This window comes from Buteo buteo, chromosome 5 (assembly GCF_964188355.1).
Source record: "Buteo buteo chromosome 5, bButBut1.hap1.1, whole genome shotgun sequence".
NCBI lineage: Eukaryota > Metazoa > Chordata > Aves > Accipitriformes > Accipitridae > Buteo > Buteo buteo.
Genome location: NC_134175.1, coordinates 15,994,628 through 16,015,361, shown reverse-complemented (window position 1 = coordinate 16,015,361; position 20,734 = coordinate 15,994,628). Strand labels below are relative to the sequence as shown.

The window sequence follows — 20,734 nt, the reverse complement described above, 5'->3', positions numbered from 1 at the left end:
GTTCAGTGTTTATGAGCCTTGGTTTTATTAGCTCAAGAGGTGAAACTTAACGGCAGAGATCCTGGTTTCAGATTTTGATGGAGAGACTGCTCAGTCTGTGTGACTCCATGGCAAGCTTGCAAAGCAATTGATGAAAGCACAAAATCCTCTAATGCTCAGAGAGTTTTTCCAATGTATTTGTATTTAGGAAGATTTTTTGCAAACATTTCAGGAAGCTCCTGTAGTGGCAAGAGCAGCCCTGTTCCTCGAATGTGCACGCTTCGTTCACCGCTGTAATCGTGGCAACTGGCCCGAGTGGATGAAAGGCCACCATGTGAACATTACTAAGAAAGGCCTGTCCCGTGGACGTTCTCCCATTGTGGGCAACAAAAGGAACCAGAAGCTGCAATGGAATGCAGCTAAGCTCTTCTACCAGTGGGGAGATGTAAGTTTCTATTCTATTTACATTAAAAAAATATACTAAAATGTAAAGGTAATTGGATCCTATACAGAATTTCAGTTCCAGTAAAATGGGGACTCATAAGCCTCGCTTCCAACTTGCACTTCACAGCCTGCCAGAATCAGCTCATCTCCTAATGGAAATGGACTTTGTTAGGACGTAACAGTGTCCCCTTCCCTCCCCTCACCCTGCCATGTTCCCTCTGAGGATCCATTTGGTCCACTCTCCTGTTTCTAGCACTTGTCATATGTAAATGCCTAAGGAAGAGTGAGAGCAGGGAGTGTGATACTACTTGCTTTTTTCTAGCTTCCAAATATTTTTAGCCCAGGGCTGCTTGAGCTAGATGTGGTGCTGTATATTTAGTAATGGATTTCTCTTTGATGTACTCACTCAGTCTCTCTTTGCACCCATACAAACTGTTAGCATTCATCATTCTTTGGCAGTGAATTCTACAGGGCTGCTACATGTCATCTAAAGAACTGTCTCTGTTTGTTTTGAGCTTGGCTTCTTCTAGTTTTATTTGATCACGATCTCTTACCATACATGAACTAGGCAATTGCCCTGTCAGTGCCACCTTGCAATTTGTTTGGAAACCCACCAGGCTATACTTGCTGAAGGTCTGGCACTTACTGCAAGTCATTTCACACAACTCAAAAGAGTGGGAGAAGTTCTTTTGACCTCTTTGGTGCCTGTTACATATATGTATTTGGAAGTGAGCTTTGTGCTTCTCAGCTCTCTTCACAAAACCAGAGATTTTTACAGTGAGCATCATGATAAAAAAAAAAAAAGACATAAAATCCAAGGCTCAGGGGAATTTGAAAACTGTATTATGCAATCTTGGGGTACTTAAATAAGCAATGCCAAAAAAGCCTTGCTGACCTGTATTCTCCTATGTTAAACCAATGCATGCTTCTCAGTGGAGCACATTGTAGGGAACCTTGAGCTAGTGCTGACCGTGTCAATACATTCCCACCACAAAACACAGCCCCGGGGAGAACCTAGCTTGGGTCTGAGCACCCAAGCTAATAAGCTTTGTCTCTTGGCAGCTCTCCTCCTTCCGTTTCTGAAGCTAACTCAGGGAGTGCCACCTGGGCACCCTACTTACTCTCTGTTATATCTCAAACACAGGTGACTATCTTAATAACAGCACAAATACCAAAGTTCCTTGAAAAAGTGTGTAGTGTGAATGTATTTGCTTCTGTATTCCATGAAGTCACCACCTTAGCCTAACTCCTTTGAGAACTCCTTCCACATGAAAAACATAGGATTACATAGTCCTTGTATTTTTGCATGTGTCGCTGACAGTCAGGACTATACATCTCTGTTTGTGGACTCTATGCTTCTAGACATTCCTTTCTTTTTTCAGATTCTGACAAAAATGGGAGAAAGCAAGTCAGTAACTATTAGAAGCCAGTTAGATTCCCCTTCAGCTGCCATTTTTAGAAACTGAAATAGCCTGAGCTGGAAAAAGTCTAGGAAGGTTTTCTTTTCAAAATGTTAAAGTACCCCACCACATGATGCAAGGTTACAAGAAAGGAGCCAAGGAAATCTGATGGCAGGCAACTTAACATAATTCTCTTCCCCTTAACTTTAACAGCATTGTAAGACTTAACTGAATACATTCTCCATGCTAGGAATAGTGTGTGTTTGCTAGCTGCTTAGGAACATCCCAGAAGGGAAAAGCCTTACTTTTACTTTACTGTAAGGCTGAAGATTTGGGGACTAGCCTTTACAGTGCAAATTTCTTCTCTTTTTACTACAAGTTGTCCCGCCACTCATTATTTCTGTTTCTTCTCACTGGAGGCTAGGACAGTATAGTTACCCACAGCATCACTGGCCCCCAAACAGAGTCATACTTCAGGATTGGTCTGTATGTAGCACTGCTGAGGTGCAGTTCCTTTATGTCCTTTATGTTGAATGCTGGGCAAGGCTGGTCCTCTGACACCGCTTTTCCTCCCAGAAGCTGTTTCAGATGAAGCTGGCTGCAAGCATAAGCAGCAGCCACCAGCCAAGCCTGTAGGGCTGGGGCCCTGCAAGCTGTGCTCCTCAGCTGGCTGCTTTTGTTGGCTCTGACCAGATTCCAACCAGGTAAGGTGAACAGTGAGGAGAAACAGCTTTCTGTTGCTGTAGTACAGGCACCCACTGTAGAACATGCTGCCATTTCTGTGTGTTAACCTGCCCATTTCATTGTGGGCGATATCAGCCTGAAGGGTGGAATGACTGCACTTGCATAGCTCCTAAGCAGCTCCAGTAGAGGATGGGCTACTCGCTCAGCCCATCTCTGCCTCCATGCTGCCAGATTCTTGTCAACACTACAGCACGCCATCCTTGCTGCTTGGTGGCAGCAGAGCTGCTGCTCTGGAAGGAAGATTCCTGGACAAAGAGAAAAGAATATATTAGTCTCTGAATGCACTGAGGCCTTGTTCTGTTTTTTTCTTGCAGTAAATAAGGCTGGAGATTTGTGCTAATTATGGATGCTTGCTTGTCCGTCATTGCTTACTAATTGTGATATACAGTGCTATTGTCAAAGTTTAGTGAGACCTAGAATGAATGTAAAACCTCTATTCCCCACCCAACTCCTTTAATTCAGCCTGCCTAATCAGAGAATAAGTGGTAAACCACATGAGGTGGGATTTGGACTGCCTGTAACAGTGATAAGCATATTGAGTCAAGCAATCTCACTTGTTATGCTGTCTTTTGAAATAATACAATGTTAAATCTATTCTGATCAAGTCAGTCTGTCACTTCCTTTGGCTGCTTCTGTTAAGAGGCATTTTCTTTTAAAGTGTGGCATGCTCTCCATTTGCTAGGAAAACCAAGCATAATTCATGCAGATAGTACTTGTTAGGAATTCAGTGCTCATTAGGTAGGAAGCTGTGGGATTATGTATGATTGCCTTAATATTAGGGTGGACAACACAGCATAAATAAGATGTGATAAATTACTGCTTTGTGGAGAGACATGCAGAACATTTCTTCCTTTAAATGCCTGAAACATGAAAGGGGAAAAATAATTGTAAGAGATGTGGAGTTTATTTAGCAATGTGCAGGCTCACAGATAGCTGAGATGGGCAACTATTTGCATCAGCTTGCAAGCCACAACACTATCACCTTATTCTCTTTGTGTAGCAGAGTCTACCCTCTTCATTTTTGCTGGATTTCACAGGAACTGCTTAGTAGCAAGGAAGAACAGCCATAATAAGTGACTGTTTATGTATTTCTGCATCACTTCAGCTGAGACAGGAAAATTATATGGTGGTGGCATGACCATCAGTTCTGACTTGCAGAAGATTCACAAAACCCCTTCAGTATCTTTCTCTGAAAATATCGCCAAACCAAAAAGGCCAAATGGCAAGTGCTGATGAAAACTGTAATTAAACACATTTCCTCCCTTACAAAGTGATGATATCACAGGATAAAGCTTTACATACTTGCCTGTGTTCTCTTCGCCTACCTGCAGCAAAGAAAATCCTTAAGAGCTCTGAAGTGTCTTAGCAGGAAAGCATTCTTCTTGCTAACACACTCTTATCTGTAGCTTTGCTGATCAATGCCTTTCTGGAGAATGTAACAGTATTCAGTGGAAATCTGTCTGTCTGTGTTCTTTACATGGATCTCCTTTACACCATTGCCCATGCACCTCCCCAGCTTTTATAAGCATGTTGTCAGCTTATTTTTGGAAAGTGCATCAAGGAGTCTCTTTAAAGATGGAAGCAGGCTTTCCCATGGGCATTCAACAACAGTTTTGCAGAGGAAACAGGGACCGTTACTGGATTCCTAAGTCACAAGATAGTTTCTTAAACAGAAGACATACATTCTCAGTGGAAAGACTTAGCAAAAATCTGGAACACATATATCAAGGGCAGAAAGAAAAGTGGAAGAAATTCATACAAAATAATGACCTAATCTCCTCCTGCCTATCATGTGCAGGTTTGGGGGTTTTTTTGTTACTTAACCAAATCTGCAAAAATTTTTCATCCTGAAATTTGACAGTGTTTACAAATTTCGGTTGAAAAAAAGGGAGAAATAAATTATGGGTTTGGTAGCAATTAATCTTCTGTCATCCCTTTCTCTACTTCACTGCATTCACAGACAATAAAAATAAAGCCAGGACATTCTGTTCTGGGTGGAACATCTCCACAGCATGCACGGGGCAGAGCCCTTGACCACCTGTGAGTGGGGCTGAAATTCTTACCTCCTTGTGCTTTCTCTTTCTCCCTGTCTGCAGGCAATAGGTGTCCGCCTCAACGAGCTGTGCCATGCTGAGAGTGAGAGCCCTGCCAACCTGCTGGGCCTCATTTATGATGAAGAAACCAAGAGGCGCCTCAGAAAGGAGGATGAGGAAGAAGACTTTTTAGATGACAGTAAGGAGACTCCCTTTACTACAAGAACCCCCGCTTGTAAGAACCTCTGCTTTAGGAGCACTTAATTTTTCTTCTCTTTTCATCCTCTTGCCACCCAGCTGTATTTCCCACTCCCTCACCTTCACCCCAGCTTCTTTCCCTGTTCTTTCCATGCCTGGATGTACAACATGACAGATGGGTAGCAGCACTGAGAGACTTTGAAGGAAAAGGGGGGGAAACCAGGCAGTGAGTTGCAATTCCTGTATACTGGCAACTGCGATTATAAGCAGGGTAATAATTTATTTCTTGAGTCTTGCTGTCACCTGAGTGCCAAAAGTGGTTCAGACTCCCATTCTTCCCAGTTATTTCTGCCAAAATATTTGTGTAAGATCAGCTGCTTTTCTGTTTCTTAAGATTGAAGAATCATGTCCTTACCTGATGTGAATTGGCACAGCTCTACCAAAGGCTTTTAAATCTTGACTTCAGTATATTTGCCTGATTCTCAGGCAGAAATGTAGCACTGTGGTATAAAAAGTATCATTAAAAATCTGTATAACAACAAGATGACTAAAACACACAGATTTGTGCTTGTGTGTACATAAGAGTGGGAGGGGGGTGACAGATCATTGATTCCAAAAGTCTAAATAGGCATGCAAATTATAACAAACCCTGTGAATCAAAATAAATTAAGTCAAAACACATATTGTTGTAGGTGTAGGTGAAGGAGGTAACAAACATTATGTCCTCTCCAGACACCATTTGTATATATGTGTGTGCTGTAATGTACTGGTTCCTGTGTACATGTACTGTTGTTCACCATTGGATGTAGTGTGCTAGCACTGTTTATGTATCTTCTGGTTTCTTTTTCTGTGGTTCTGGGTTTGTTCTTATCACTGCATAAAGGCCAACTTTGGAGTAGAGGGGAGTAGGTGGGAGCAGTGAAATGGCATTTGTGGGAAATGATCTCAAGAGAAGGTGTTGGCCCTAAGCTAGACCTTCACATGTGCCACTATGTGGTGTGCCAGTGCTAGCAGCTACATGAATGTAGGTGGCTGTTCTGGATATTTTATTGGCCCTTTAGGACATATATCCAAAGTAGGAGGAGGGTGCACCCAAAATTTTCCCTCTCCTGCACCATGAATGAACAACTGCATTCCCATGACTGAGTGACAGAATAGGCTTTCTTGTCCCTGTTCAGCCACTGATATCAGGCACTCAAGGGGATGTGGAGCTGCTTTAAAAGGGTTACCTAAGACAAGCAGAGAGAACAGGTTGTGGTCTGGAAAACCATTTAAAAACTCAAGTACTCTCCTGAAAGCCAGGGTCTGAAAATAACTGATCTGCATTCTTGCTGAAGGCAGAGATTATTCAAAAGCTGCCCTGTATGCTGCAGGGAATAGACTGAGGAACACAAAATATGCAGTCAGATATTCCATTACACTGTACATGTCATCTGTATTTGATAGTTCAGATTATTTTAGTCCCTACAAAGTCCATAATTCATTACTGGTAATGTGTACAGAGGAATTAGCAAGCATCACAGAATTAATCTGGTTTCATCTGATCCCTCCAATGTCCTCTCACTTGTTTGGTTTGGAGTGTTTCTTTGCAAAAAGTACTTAGATCATACATGGGGGAAGGCAAGTGAAAACACAAATCTCTCTGAAATGTATGTAGATGGTAATATCAGGCATTATTAAAAAATGGGTGTGGTTAGTTGTCACAACCAATTTTTTTATTTACTTTTTTTGCTGTCCATTATCCTAAGTAGTATATTTCAAATCGATCACACACTGAAGAACCCTTCATACCTTTCAAGCTTTGAATGTGATTAGATGGGTTACAAAGTATAGGGCTTTTAAAGCTGATTGTTTAGACTCAGTTGAGACAAAACTTCAAGTATTTCAATAATCCCTCTTCCCCTTTGTTTTAGGTTAAGCATTTGAATGTATAGTTTGATTAAGCAGTTTGATTTATTTTTTTCTTGGTTATCTTTAAATGGCACTTGGATTCTTTGCACAAATAAAGAAGCCCGAATTCAAAGGAGGCTGTCTTTTCTGGTTATCAGGGTAGTAATTAATAATAGGCACAGTACCTCTTTGCTGGCTAGTCATAACTCCATATATTTTGAGAAATGTTCCTGTATTTGAAAGTGGCTCTTTTCTAGAACTGCAGAAGATTTGGCTGAATGCAAAACTGTAAGGGGGAAGAAGGGTATCTACTTCTTAACCTGTATTAGCTTTAAATGAGGTGTATACAAAATGCTATAAGATGATGTTTAGTAAGTACTTCACCATGATGTGCTATAATATAATATAGTACACTGTAGTGTTACTTCAATATAATATAATACAATACAATATAATATAATAACTATAGTACACTATAGTGTGTTAGTACTCTTGCCTGCACTGGTAAAATTATGGATTGGTATTTGTTTGACTGTGTTCTTTTTAGTGTAGGAAAAGCAGCATAGATAGGTGTGGACACATATTTAGCTAACGGTCACAAGAGCATTCCAGACGCCTTTAGAAGGCCTTGAACAGAATAAACAAGAAGACAAAAAAAGAAAGATGCCAATTAGAAGAACACAGGTGCGCATTCCACGATAAAGGGAACTTGGCACAAAGAACCTCAATTCGGCAGTTTATCTTGACCAATTAGACTGAGACAAGTTTCGCATGTTTTAGTTAGTATAACCAATTATGTCCTAAGCTTATGCACATGTACAGTGTTACTATAACCAATCATTAAGTGTAACTAGGTGTGTGGACAGCGCGTGAATAATGTGTGTAACCAATAGTAAAATAGCTAAGCGCATGTACAGATGTAACCAATGTATAAAATGATGTCTGATGCTCTAGTAAAGGGTCTTCAACTATGATCATATTGATCTGTCGTTGAGTCCATGATTATGCTCCCGCAGATAGAAGTCTGGGTTTTCCTCATTTTTTAGTGCAGCTTGCATTGTGCACCATATGTGAAAATGTCCATCACCTCTTGATTCCAGGTTTTGTATAATCTCCTTGTTCACCATAGAAATATTTTTTCCTAGGCACTGTGAATCCTACCAAATGTTGTTGTCCTTTTGCACTGAAAATGGCAGCCTGTCAGCTTCTCCTGGAGATAACCACTTTCCTTCGAGAGACCTTTCCCTACATGCCCAGGCCACGTACTGAGCCTCTTATGGTAAGTGGACAACACACACTGGAGAGGGAGCCATGCCGACAGAAGTCATTGGGCTCTGGGCCTGTCTGAGGAGAGGTAGGGTGGGGTAATAACTCAAGTTGATCTTTGATGCAGGGAGAAAGGAGCCATTGTCGGGTGAATAGAAGATGGGCAGGGCACATCAAATGGGTTGATTAATAAGATAAGACAAAGGGACTGGGGGAAGAAAAGAAAGCAGCAGAGACAAAGAAGCAAGGAAAGAAATAATCCTCCATGAGACTGAGAGAGGCACAGGCAAATCCTGGAATGAATAGTAAGCTAAATGACTGATTAGGTCACAACTAATTTTGTGAGTAGCAGAACCCATGAAACCTGATTTCCAGTGGTTCATTCTTGTGTGGATTTTCTTATGTCTAATAATGCTGATTAACATTGTTTTCAGCCTGTTTCACAAAACACACAGGCACTCAGTTATCTTTTGTCAAATTGGGTTGAAGGTGACCATGAGCTTCAGAGGTGGTTAGCATGGAATGAGATGAGAATTGAATGGCTCATGTGCAGTTTCATCTTTTAAGCCTATTTTCTTTAGGAAATCAAGATAAAAATTATAAAGAAAGAATGAGAAATTAAGTTTCCAAGTGAACACGAAGGATTTAGCCCTACTATTCTGTTTTTTGTTAATGACAGACTTAGATCAAATTTTGCTTATGACAGTTGTGCTTGTCAGGCTGATTTGGCTGGACATTATTGTAATTAGGTTCTGAAATTCATTTCAAAGGCTGTAGATGACCTATGATGAAGTGACTTAGCCCCCAGGTATGCAAGAAGGGCAATTTTAAAACACAGGGATAAATTCAGCAGAAGTCTTCCTAAACACTTTCTTGATATTTTTGCCACATAATAAATGACTGCATCCAAAAGCAGGACGATACCAGGGTTTAGAATTCACCTCAGTAAAGTAGTTAGGCTTGGAACTAAGAATATGTTGGGTAGTGAAGGTCAACAGAAATTTGTGGTTTTGTGCCAGATAGAAATGCAACTGATTTATAGCTTTTCAGACTTGTATATGGGAGAGAAGGAGGAGGAATTATTCTGTGATGTGTAGGCAGAAGAAACCTTAAGGTCATGTTATGCAAGATCCTATTAGAGGAAATGGCCATAGAGTGCTTCTTTTAACTTTGTACAGGGGAAAAAACAAGAGCCAACAACACTCCAGATTAAAATATTAAGTCTCTATATTTATGGAGTGATGCTTCCTTTCCAGGAGAATCAGGTACATAATGTTACAGTCCATAAAGCTGAAATTCCAGTAGAGCAAATCTCACTTCCATTGGTGTTTGTAGGCATAGCTGTTCCATAGGTATGAGCACAGACTTAGCCTTGAAGAACTGAAGCATTTGCAACTGAACTAGTTGTGGTGAACCAGTTTAACTACCCACAGTCCATCCAGACTTGGCAGGCTGAGGACATAAGCACCCATACCTATGTTTGAGTGAGGTAGGCAGTCCTGACTGAAGTTTCAACCAAAGCCTTCTAATGAAGCTGGTGGACTAGATACTACTAGATACAAGCTTACTTTGCAAATGGATGGGGGTGATGAACACACTCTCTTGGAGCCTACTGCTGCCACAGTAGAGGCAGAGAACTGGAACTTGTCATTTGCTGTGGTGGAAAGTAATTCATTTTAGCTTAGCAGTTGCTGAAGATAGATGGAGTCAGACTAACTGTGTGCTCAGAGGATGTATTTCATTCTGTCAGTTAATTTGTGGGGCCAGCAATTTCCAATGTAAGCATGTTGACAAAGAGCTGGGATGAGTAATGTGTTTAAACACTCCAGGAAGGGGAACTCTGACCGTGCCCTTGAATATACCTGTAGTGCTATCATGGCACAGCTTATGCATGCTAATTTATGAAGCTGCTGTAATTCAGACAGATTTGATCACAGATTTTTTTTATCCTGAAACACTTTAGCCTTTATTTCATATCCTAAACTCTTAGATACATTTTCAACTATTTGCATGGGAGTTTTCAATGCTAGAGATACTACAAACCATTACTTTAGGCACACACCTTCTTATATCCCAGGTTTTGTTACTGAGCGAAGTAAAAATATTTCCCTTATGGCAATCAACTGTTAGCTTTTCTGACAATCATTTATGATAATTTTCCCTGGAGATGCAAAGCTGACTGAAAATGGTTTGGGGCCTTCAGCTAGTGTTAGATAGGCTAGTTAACCCATTTCAGCACAGCTCATTCTAGAACATATGTTTGAAAAGACGGCCCCCCTTTTTTTCCCCCAAACCAACTCTTAGAGTAGCAGACTTTGTCACTACCTAAGTAGCTCCCAGTAACTTCTATAGGAGTTTTGTCTGTAAATTCTAGTATGAGCTCTCTTGAGCCTAAATAATTTTATCAGGGATAACTATTTTGGATAATTTCAGTGATGTTATCATTCACATTCATCAGCCGTTTACTCACAGCAAGGAGCTTTGTGTCATCTTAGATTTCAGCTAGTTAGATTTTGGGTGAGGAGATCTCAAAGCTGATGACATCCCGAGTCAAAAGGTACAAATGATGTTCTTAAAGAGCCCAGCATTTTAACTCTATTTGCCAGTGTGGGAGTTCATGGTCTTTCTTTCACTTTTTCTAGCTGTGGTTAGAGAAAGCGGATGATAATCCATAGCTTGTGGAATTTTAGGACTTTTGCTTTTTTGGCCCAAATTGGGAGCCAGTAGGTGGCACAACTGGTGCCATTTCTGTTGAGAAAATTATGGTGCAAACTAGCTTCTCTCTGGTGCAATGCTGTTTATTTTCCAGAATTTAAGTGCAGCCAACATTTTTCTGTTTTCCACTGTGTCCTTTTAGCCTGGTCTGCACACAGAAAGCTTGCTCTGGGCCATGCTGTCACGGCTGTCGCACTGTCAGCTAGCTTTCTCTCAGCTTTTCTGCCTCTGATGGGTACGGTGGCAATGCATTCCCTGATCAACCACAGGAGAGCCTTTTGGAGTAGAGACTTAACCATCCACCCAGCATCTTGGGCAACAGCCACCTTTTATTGTCACCTATTCATTAGGGACTTATGTGTTTTCCCCCTCATGGACCTGCAGACAGGGTGCCAATTCACTCAGCAGTGTTAACCAGAAACGTGTGTTAACACCTGTTAACTCTTCCACCCCGACAGCGTGGCTCAGCATGCTGCAAGCCCAAAGAGTAGTTGGATTTAGAAAGTGTCAGGGTAGATGGAGAACTATGTCATAGAAATAAATTTCCATCTGAAGCAATTCTTCCTGAACCTTCTATGGTTGCAGTGAAAAGCATGGGGGCTCATACTGCTTGCACATCTCTGTGGTCTACATTCTGCCACAGGATCTGGAGACCTGCAGGCTGCGTCTGGATCCTGAGATGGACCGGCACAGGTATGAGAGAAAGATCAGCTTTGCTGGGGTTCTGGATGAAAATGAAGATTCAAAGGATTCCCTGCACAGTAGCAGCCATACCCTCAAATCTGAGGCTGGCTTCGAGGAGAAAAAAGGTTTGTCAGCACAATAAGGCTTTTGTATTCTCAGGGCTTGTGAAGTGGCGCTTGATTTTATGTTTTCATTTGCGTAGACTGTGTTAAAAAGCAGATGGCCATGGAGTCACGTGGCTTTGAATCATTTCTGAGATGCTCCTGACCTTCAGGGTTCAATATAACAAATGTGCGAAGCAAAGATGTTAAATTTTATGAAACACTGCTATGACTGAAACCGATTGAGAGCATTGGAAGATTTCTAAAAAGGAGGATGCCTTGTTTGAAGCTGTCTCTCAGTGGAATGCTGAGAGAAGCATCACTATTTGATTCACTTTAAAAATAAAGATCAAAAGTGTTCTTGTTTGTTTTTTATTCTGATTATAGTTTTTCATTTTGGGAAAGCCACAAATAGGAGGGAAGACTGGGATCTTTCTGTGAAAATCTGTACCGGTTTGAAAATCATGGCATCTCACAGAATTAGTGGTTGATCACTTGATCTCTTGAATTCTTTGCTACCACATGAAAAACACGTACCTGTGTGGCTTTTGATGGCTAGCAGATTAATGTTACCAACATACTGTATACTGTACAAGCAAACCTCAAGCTCACTGTGTTTGCTGAGAACAGCAGATTGTTTTCATTTTTGAGCCATCTCATGCAAAACTCACATACTATCTAATGGTACAAGTGTTGCAATACAATATACAGTCATCATGCGTATTTGCAATTAGAGGCTAAACTGCCAGACAGTTACCTGTAAATGATTCTCCTTCTAACAAGTTTTCTAGAACTGTTTAAATTCTGTCTCATAATAGCCATATAAAGGTTCAGATGTTTGAATGATAATTTTGATGACTGTTTGAAAAGGATAAATGTTTGATGATTGTTTGAAAAGGATGGAGTCTGTGGCTAGTTATCTTCTAGGAACTGTAATGTGTATTAATGATTCAGAGGAGCTTTTATTAACTTCAGGGGGCTTTGGATAAAGTTTGCGTTGTCTTCAGCTGTGACCCTGCCACAATTACTGGACAAAATATTAGAACTGCTTCCAAGACTTACATGGTGTAAAACTGCGTCCAAAATTGTGCATCAGGTGGGGCAGTTACTCCTGTGAAGACAGCTAGGTATCCGTCTAAGAAAGGTGAGCTGGATAGATTCAGGCTCAATCTCATTTTTTGTACCCTTGGCATATTGGCAGCCCACAGAAGCACACAGCCTTATGGTCTGTCTGATAATCTAAGATCAGTGGAACAAGATGTTTCTACTTAGATGAGGAAAAGCTTGGTTTGGGGGTTGGTGGTTTTTTTTAAGATAGTTATGAGAATTTCTTGAAACCACTTTTCAGCCTCTCAGGCAGCAGTCCGATCCACTGGGATGTTACCCGAGTGGGAGAATGCCTGCAAGCATGCAGTCCTGCTGGAAAATGCTGGTGACTGGTCTCTAACTATCCTATTTTCCTTAGAGACAGTGCTGACTTAGGTTTTCCTTCATGTGTAACTGTGCTACAGGCATAATGCAGAATTTAGTTATTTTTGCAAAGATAGTATTATCTTTCTGCATCCTTGACTCTATTAAACTACATTTTCCTTGCAGTGTCAGTTGGGTTTTTTTTCCCCATTCTCCCTTTTCCCTAAGCTGTCATGTAGTATTCCTTTACTAAAGCTGCCTCTTTACTACATTTTAGAGACGGGAAAAGTGACTATGGTAGTAAGACTGAACCCTAATATACTAATATACTCTAGCAAAAATGTATTTGCGGTATTTTGGAAGCTAAATATATGCAAGATAATGTTATATTTTAAAAGTACAATAATTATGTTCTTTTCTCTGGCCACAGCATATTCTTCTGGGGATCCACGTGGGCCAAACACAACAGATGCAGAGGCATCTTTCATAATCTACACTTTTCTAGATAAGAAAATGTTGTCCTGTGAATGTAACTAAATTTTTCTTGCCTGCAGTGACAGGTTTCTTTATCTCAACCTCTTTGATGAGTACTAATCTGTTTCCTTTCATTTTTTCTGGAGTGTTAAAAACTTTGCTCTCACCCCAGGCGTGGCTTAACAACTGTCCAAAAGCTATGAGTTTACTGTATAGAATCTGCTCCAGGTAGGTCTGAAATACAGACACTAAAGCTAGGTAGATGCAGGCTCTCAGAGGATCATATGTACTATTTGGGTGCTAAAATGGGATTCTGCAGACTTCATGAAATGCAGTTACAAGTGCTTAAGTGGTTTGGCGTTCGGGGGAACTGAACCACTGTATAGAGCCTGATCTGAACAGAATTCAAGCAGTAGTGATTGCTAAGGACCTCAGCATGGTCACTTGGAGGGAGGTTCTCTGGTCACTCGACAGTGATTTGTCCAGCTGATTCATGAGGACTGAAGAGTAGCTCTCAAAACCTATGCAGCTGTCTTCGGCCAGGACATTAGCCACTGGAAATGGGAGTGGGAATTGGATTCTGGAGGAATTAGGGGCATTCTCAGGAGTAAAGGTGTGTTTGATTTTTCCTGAAGCCAAAATACAATTCTATTAAAATGTTTTGCTTACCGGTGGTATCAAAAAAGCTGTATCCTGTTCATTCTCAACAACACACCAAAAGGTAATTGATCACACATGGCCTTGCCTGATTAGATCTGCAGTAAAATGACTGAGTGTTGCAACATTTGGACTGACATACTGCCATGTACTGCCTTTGAACTAAGAGGAGAATGAAAGTGCAAACAGTTGGTGCTTTGAACATTGAACCATTTCATGTCTGTGCTCATCAAAAATGCAGAGTGTCAATGGATGTTGTTAATGCCTGAAAGCTGCTGATTTGTCTGAAGGAGAGGATCTACGTGCTCCCGTTTCCTCTAAAGCATTCTAATGATGAAGAGTAACATGCAGAGACACGGATTTATGCAAATCTTACTTCAAAGAAGTCTTGTGTGCTAGCCTCATGAAGCAGACTACTCTTCTGCAGTCACACGTGCTGTATGAATAAATAATTGATCCTACTGCAGAGCTCAGTGAGGTTTACAGAACCCAGGCCCACAGGAAAATAGGTTTGTCCATGGTGCCTTGTTCATGCTTGGGATTCAGCCATCTATCCCTAGCAAGAGGTGATTCTGCACTAATGTAAACCCCAGGAGCTGGCAAAGAAAACTGCAATTTACATTCATTGGGCAGATCCTGTTTCCTGGCAGGAATTGAATCAAATTGGTGTGAATCGTAGGTTTTCCTTGTCCATGTTTTGGGTTTCTGTTAGAGCAGCTGACTCTACTTGCTGGTGGTTGAACAAGGGCTAATTCCAAATACAGACAAGGCCTGAGGTGACGTACCAGGTCTCCAGGAAATGAGGTGCTGAACACATTTCTGTAAAGCATATTTACTGCCTGATTGACAGAGCTGCATTGGCGGTGGCTTTGGAGGGAGCCTCTGGTAGAAGAAAAGATGCTGCAATACAGGCTGGCAGCAAAGGGTCAGGAGGGAGGGGAGGGCCAGGATATCTTTCTTTTTTAAATGGGGAAAAATTAAGGGGAAAAAAGTCCTCTTTTATTCTTTTAATACAGTTCCCAGCAGGAAGATCAGGATAGGAGGCTCCCGCTTGCTCCAGATTAAAGGAACCCGCAGTTTCCGGGTGAAGAAGGGGGGTTCCCTTTCCAGCATTCGCCGGGCCGGCAGCCTAAAGAGCACCAAGTTATCACGGCAGGACTCAGAGTCTGAGAATGAGGAGCTGCAGCTGTCCCACAGCAGGGACACTGTCACTGATATAGGTAACTTAGATGAGTGGGTGGAAAGGGAGGGGACAATAGGCAGGACCTAAACTCTTGATGTGATTGCAGCAGAGCTAGAAAATGACAAGAGACCCCCACCCTAGCAGGCTAGGAAAAACCTAAAGTCTTTTCAGGGACTGCCTGAATTAGGGCCTGGGAGGAACATGGTTCAAATCCTGGGTGCAACATCGGCTCCATGCACAGGTTGTCAATTCAGAGCTCCGTGTTAGAGCATGAACTCTTGGAATGCTGGTGCCTGCCAGCCAAATGCATGCTGTCTTTAGGGGAGCACATGCACGTGTGTATATGCACATACACACACCCCTAAATCATGATATAATGAATATGTGAGGTCATATGCATATATGATACTTTATTGTCCATAGTAACAGACAGGAGATATATGTGTGTACGGACATGCACTTCATATTCTATATAGGATATGATGTTGTAGGCATGTCATATGACATGTAATATATATATTCCTATATGTAGAACATAACATGTACATGCTACATACTATATTTCTACATATTGGCATATACATATATTTTTACAGTTTACAGATGCCTGCCTTAGTCTTCAAAAGATGGATCACCATATATTTTATCTTATTGAAACCAAATGTGTATTCTGCCATGAGAAATCTCCATCACAGTTGCACTAAAGGGGCTCCCTCTGCTAGGGGTGTTAACTAAAAACTACGGTTTGGATACATTTGGAGCTGAAATAACCTCCCAAGCCTAATGGTCATTTTTATGTTGCCCAAAAGACGCTTCAGTAGGTGAACATGGAGAGTGGGATTGTCTGTACTGTAGACTTTGGCAAGTCACAGTTCACTTAAAAAGGAGGAAGAAAGGATTAACCAGAATTCATCCCCAGCCATCTCTTAACAGCATTAACGTTGGTTTTATAGGAGGCCCATAGTTATAAAATGGCTAGAGGAAACAGAGGGATCAGTGAAGTTCCAAGAGAAATCTCTCCCTTGCCTGAGTTCTTTAGAACTAGCATGCTAGAATCAGGATTTTTTTCCCCTTTCAACCCCATGGCATTAGCAGTTTCCATGGGCAATTAGCAGTGACTTTGCCCATTGGCATTTCCAGTTGGATGCCACTTCTGGTTGGATTTTTGTTGATATTTTTAACCACAGAGCCCAGTCAATGCAGATCACTAAACCAACCATTTGCAGCATCTGAATGGTGCAGAGAATTTGTTTCTGATGTTTTTGTTTACCTTCTCCCCTTCCATTAAAGAAAAAAGCAGGGACGGAGCAGTGTTTGCTACTGACAAGATGGCCTGTGAGCCAAGTCTAAATGGTTCTTGTAATTGTCAAGCCAGCATGATACAAAGATTGGGGAGGGGTGTCCAAATGCAGTCTTTCCAGTGTGGCATATTCTGTGTACTCTGGTCTGTTCCCACAAGGCTGGCCTGGCTTACAAGTGCTGTCCCTAGTCTTAAAGCACATAGGGAGCAATAAAAACAACCACCTTTTGGGTATTTTTCTTTTGAAGAAGGGAGCCCTTGGAGCGCGAGTGAACCTAGCATTGAGCCCGAGGTGCTGAGCAACACAGGCACGGAGGAGAACTATCATCGGAACATGTCATGGCTGCATGTAAGTATGAGTCACCAGCAGTGCTCTCAAGGATGGCATTTTCAGTAAGAAAACTTTTGTGCTGGCAATAACCAGATCACGACCTGTGCTTTCTCCATGTAGCATCAAGGATCTCAAGTATAAGTAAGCTGTGACCTTTGGAAATCATCTTTGCCATTTCTAAAATGGACTAAAACCAGAAAGTTTTTGTCTTGCTTCCTCTATTTCATATATTTAATTTGTAAGGGAAAAGGGACTATTTGTCTCTAGGTGTGCAGGGACAGCCATGGTACCTCAGCTGAAAAATCCATTAGCTCAATATCTTGTCTCCAGCATGGCTAGTAGTGGGTAGTTCAGGAAGAGTAACAGAATGGGCTACAGTGTGAGCTGGGCTTTCAGCTTCCGGGAAATGGCATTTTAGAAGCCACTTGAGCTGGAGGTTCTGTTGTGACCACTATGTTTACTAACTACCAAATGATTTTTCCTAGGGAGTTTTTCCAACCCCTTTTTGAGCCAATTTATATATTTTTGTCTCCATTAACTCTACTTCAATAAGCTTTTAATTATGCAGCTTGTGGGGAAAAAAATACTTACTTTTGGAACACATTCTTTGATTCCATTAGATCATTCTATCACAATGTCTAACCCAACAGGGCCCTGTGTAGTTTCGACTCTATCACACAGATGGGGAGCACAACAGTGCAAATGTGATTTGGTCATGCAGGGCCTAATGATGTCTGTACCCATGATTTAGACATGCCAAAACTCAGCCGGGAAAGTCTACACAGTTCAACCCACTGGTATCCAAGGACTGTACACCTCTACCTCTGTTGCCTCATGACATGCTGTGATGGTGCAGTACAGTCAGTATGTCCTTGTGCATATGCTTTGCAGAAAAGTTGGATTGACTTCCTGTGTACAGATTGATTGTATCCCGCACATGTGTATGAAGACAGATGCCTTTTCACTTCTGAGTCGCTTTTGGGAAAGAGAGCTGCCAATAATGAGTTGATATCCTCCTCTTTCCCCCAAGTATTTCACACAGTCTGCTCTCAACTGCCCCATTCCTATGGAGTGTGGGCAAGAACATGCTTAATCCAATACTGTGATGTCAGAAGCCGTTCTTGATAGTTGTCTTTTTTGGATGAGGGCGGTAGGGCAGGGAACTTGATTGTCATGCTCATGCTTCTCTGTCAGTACTTTAATGCTCTTGGTAATGATTACACCTAATCTGGAAATTCCAGTGTACTAAACAGAGTATGTTAGACATGAGACTGTGTACTAGGCAATGAATAGCTAGAGATCTCCCTAGCTAAGCAGCTTAGGATAAATCATGGTGCCTTTGCTCAATGTGGGAGGATGCGTGGACTCATAAATACGAGGCATAAACTGAAGGGAACTTGAGATGTTTTTCTCATTTTACATGTGATTAGCCTGCATAGGTGAAAGGAAGATTTGAAAAATCACTTGTTCCAGTTAATGCCACGCAAATACTAGTATTGTATGAGAACTTTCTCTTTTTGTTTGTTGGAAGAAGGTGTGGATGGATGGTCACTAAAACTACAGGCAAAACAAAAACCTGCTTTACTTAATGGTCATGAGCGAACCACTCAAAAGGACCACTGGTTCCAGTTGCCTCTGTGCATGCACCAGCATTTCCTTTACCTGTCATTTACAGCAGCTGGAGTGCGATGTCCTCACTCTATGTCAGTGTACCGTAACTAAAAATTATAACAGTGGACCAGAGGCTGGGTAGACACTACACAGTGCTGATCAGCTTTATACCATTTGCACATTGATGCAACACTAGTGGCTTGAGTTATTCCTGATTGACCCTAAAATAACATGAGGCCAGAGCAGGCAGGCAAAGACAAGAATCCCACATACACAGCACAGATTTGTTTTAAATTAAGCTTCTGACTTTTTAGAAGCCTAAATATTTGGGGATTGAGAGTGATGTGGCTGCCTTACTTGAGAGAGCCAGCAGACTGCAGCTGCACAGACCATAGATGGATGGAGAAGGTGGGATAGCTTCCTTCTGGTACTTCTGGGTATTTCTTCACTAGGTTGTGGGATGAAGACAAGGCTTTATAAAGGCCAGTTATGAACTACAGCATGAATGGCTTGGGGATGCCTGTGTGTTTTCCACGGAGTGCTGCTGAGTGGCTGGGTTTGTATGTAATATGAAGACCAATGTACAAAGAGCTGCTGCACTGAGCTTTGCTCTTCTGGGAAGAAACCCTTTGAGTTACACCACAGAGCAGTCACTGAAATGTAGACTTATCCAAGGCTGTCTTTAATTAATTAGTTTAGGGACTAATGGCAGTTTTGCTGCAGCAAAGTGGGGCTCAGAATAGCTAAATGCCCCAATATTTACTCTGTTTCTTAGACAGGTTTTAGAGCTCCTTGCTGCCATAATGGCAACACCACTAGAAATAGTAACTGAGCCAGCTAACAAAGCTAGGCTGGATGGGCCTACCCAAGCACAGTGAGAGAAGCATATGCAGAACAACTAGCACAGCATATTCCTACTTGAGAGCATACCGAGACATTTCCTTCTGCATTCCTTGAAGGAAACTAACCCCTGAACCTGGTGGGTTTGCAGCTTTAATGATGATTGAATAGTTGACAATTTCCAGTCTAAGCCCTCATCTCAGACTGGCGATACAACAGCTTTTCTGCAAACAGAGAATACTGTTTTCCTCAGTCTTAATCTTGCCACCAGCCAAACATACCCAGCTACAGCAGTTCTGTCTCTTTGTCTGCTTTAACACTAATGTTTCTTTAGCTATGCCTAGCTAGTTTGTAAACCACTTGCAGGTATGGAGCTCTACACAGACACACATATCTTTTCAGAAAGCTGTGTTGAGCTTCATGCCTCCCCAGCTAGGCTGTGGAACAGTTAGCTTGACTGTCCCCATCACTGGCTGCCCTGTGCAGTTCTCTGTGTAACTTCCTTTTCAATAGATAACTATTCTCTTTTTTTCTTTTCAAGGTTATGATCCTATTATGCAACCAGCAAAGTTTCATATGTACCCACATTGACTACTGTCACCCACACTGCTACCTCCATCACAGCCGGTCCTGTGCTCGCCTTGTCCGGGCCATCAAACTCCTGTATGGAGACACAGTGGACTCTCTGCGAGAAAACAGCACATTGAACGGTGTGGCAAGAGGCAAAAAACAGAAGGAAGTGAGTAGATGGAAAAAGCAGAGTGTTTTGGGGTTTGTCAGGGCAGATCATAATTATCTTCAAAGACTGCATAGTGTACTCAAAACAGTTCTTTCATGACAAAATGAACACAGCCCTTCCTAAACACAGCTTTGCTGTAAAAAAAACTATTAAGTCATTTAGCATTATGGAAGGAGTGTAATCAGTATTGATTGGGAAGAACCTTAGCTACTGCTAAGGTCATTTAAAAGCTTATAACCTGACTTTAATTTTAATGTTCTTCTATGGCCTCTACTTATCAGCCCCTGGAGTCCAGTCTCTTTTTTCATGTTTCTTATCTGTTAATAAGAATCACTCTTGAAATCCTTGTGAAATCTTGCAAGGATTCTTTCTTTAGGTCTGAGCTCTCAGAGCTGTTCCAAGAATTATATACCTTAGTCTTTAATGCTACAGTATCTTTAGTGACACACTTCTAATGACCAGTTCAGCAGGCTATTCAAACAAGATTGTGCCTTTTTAGCCATATAAGTGGTACCTTCAGTGGAAATACATATCTGCTTTCACTAAAGTGCATACCCAGGTACCAACTGAATCATGTCAACAGTTGGTTAATACTTTCATATTCCTGACAACAACAGACAGACTACAGTTATTCTGAATACTTGTAATGGTGGAGTCATTCAACTGCTTTGCAGTAACATTGAAAACAAAAGTGTTCATGAAACTCTCATGAAGATTTCAGTTAGGTAAAGAGGC

General features: G+C 41.5%; 1 protein-coding gene across 3 annotated transcripts in view; it reads left to right on the top strand.

Moving 5' to 3' along the window:
• The window catches only part of UNC80 (unc-80 homolog, NALCN channel complex subunit), a 130,406-nt gene that overhangs the window by 51,745 nt on the left and 57,927 nt on the right, over positions 1–20,734 (top strand). For 2 of the 3 annotated variants that reach the window (XM_075027939.1, XM_075027938.1), the window contains exons 23-28: positions 212–424; positions 4,664–4,799; positions 7,834–7,967; positions 11,313–11,478; positions 16,727–16,827; positions 19,802–19,999. In XM_075027939.1, coding sequence (XP_074884040.1) covers positions 212–424; positions 4,664–4,799; positions 7,834–7,967; positions 11,313–11,478; positions 16,727–16,827; positions 19,802–19,999 — 948 coding nt within the window. Of the gene's footprint in view, positions 1–211; positions 425–4,663; positions 4,800–7,833; positions 7,968–11,312; positions 11,479–15,011; positions 15,216–16,726; positions 16,828–19,801; positions 20,000–20,734 lie in introns of all 3 variants that reach the window. The other variant, XM_075027937.1, reaches the window with a different exon arrangement.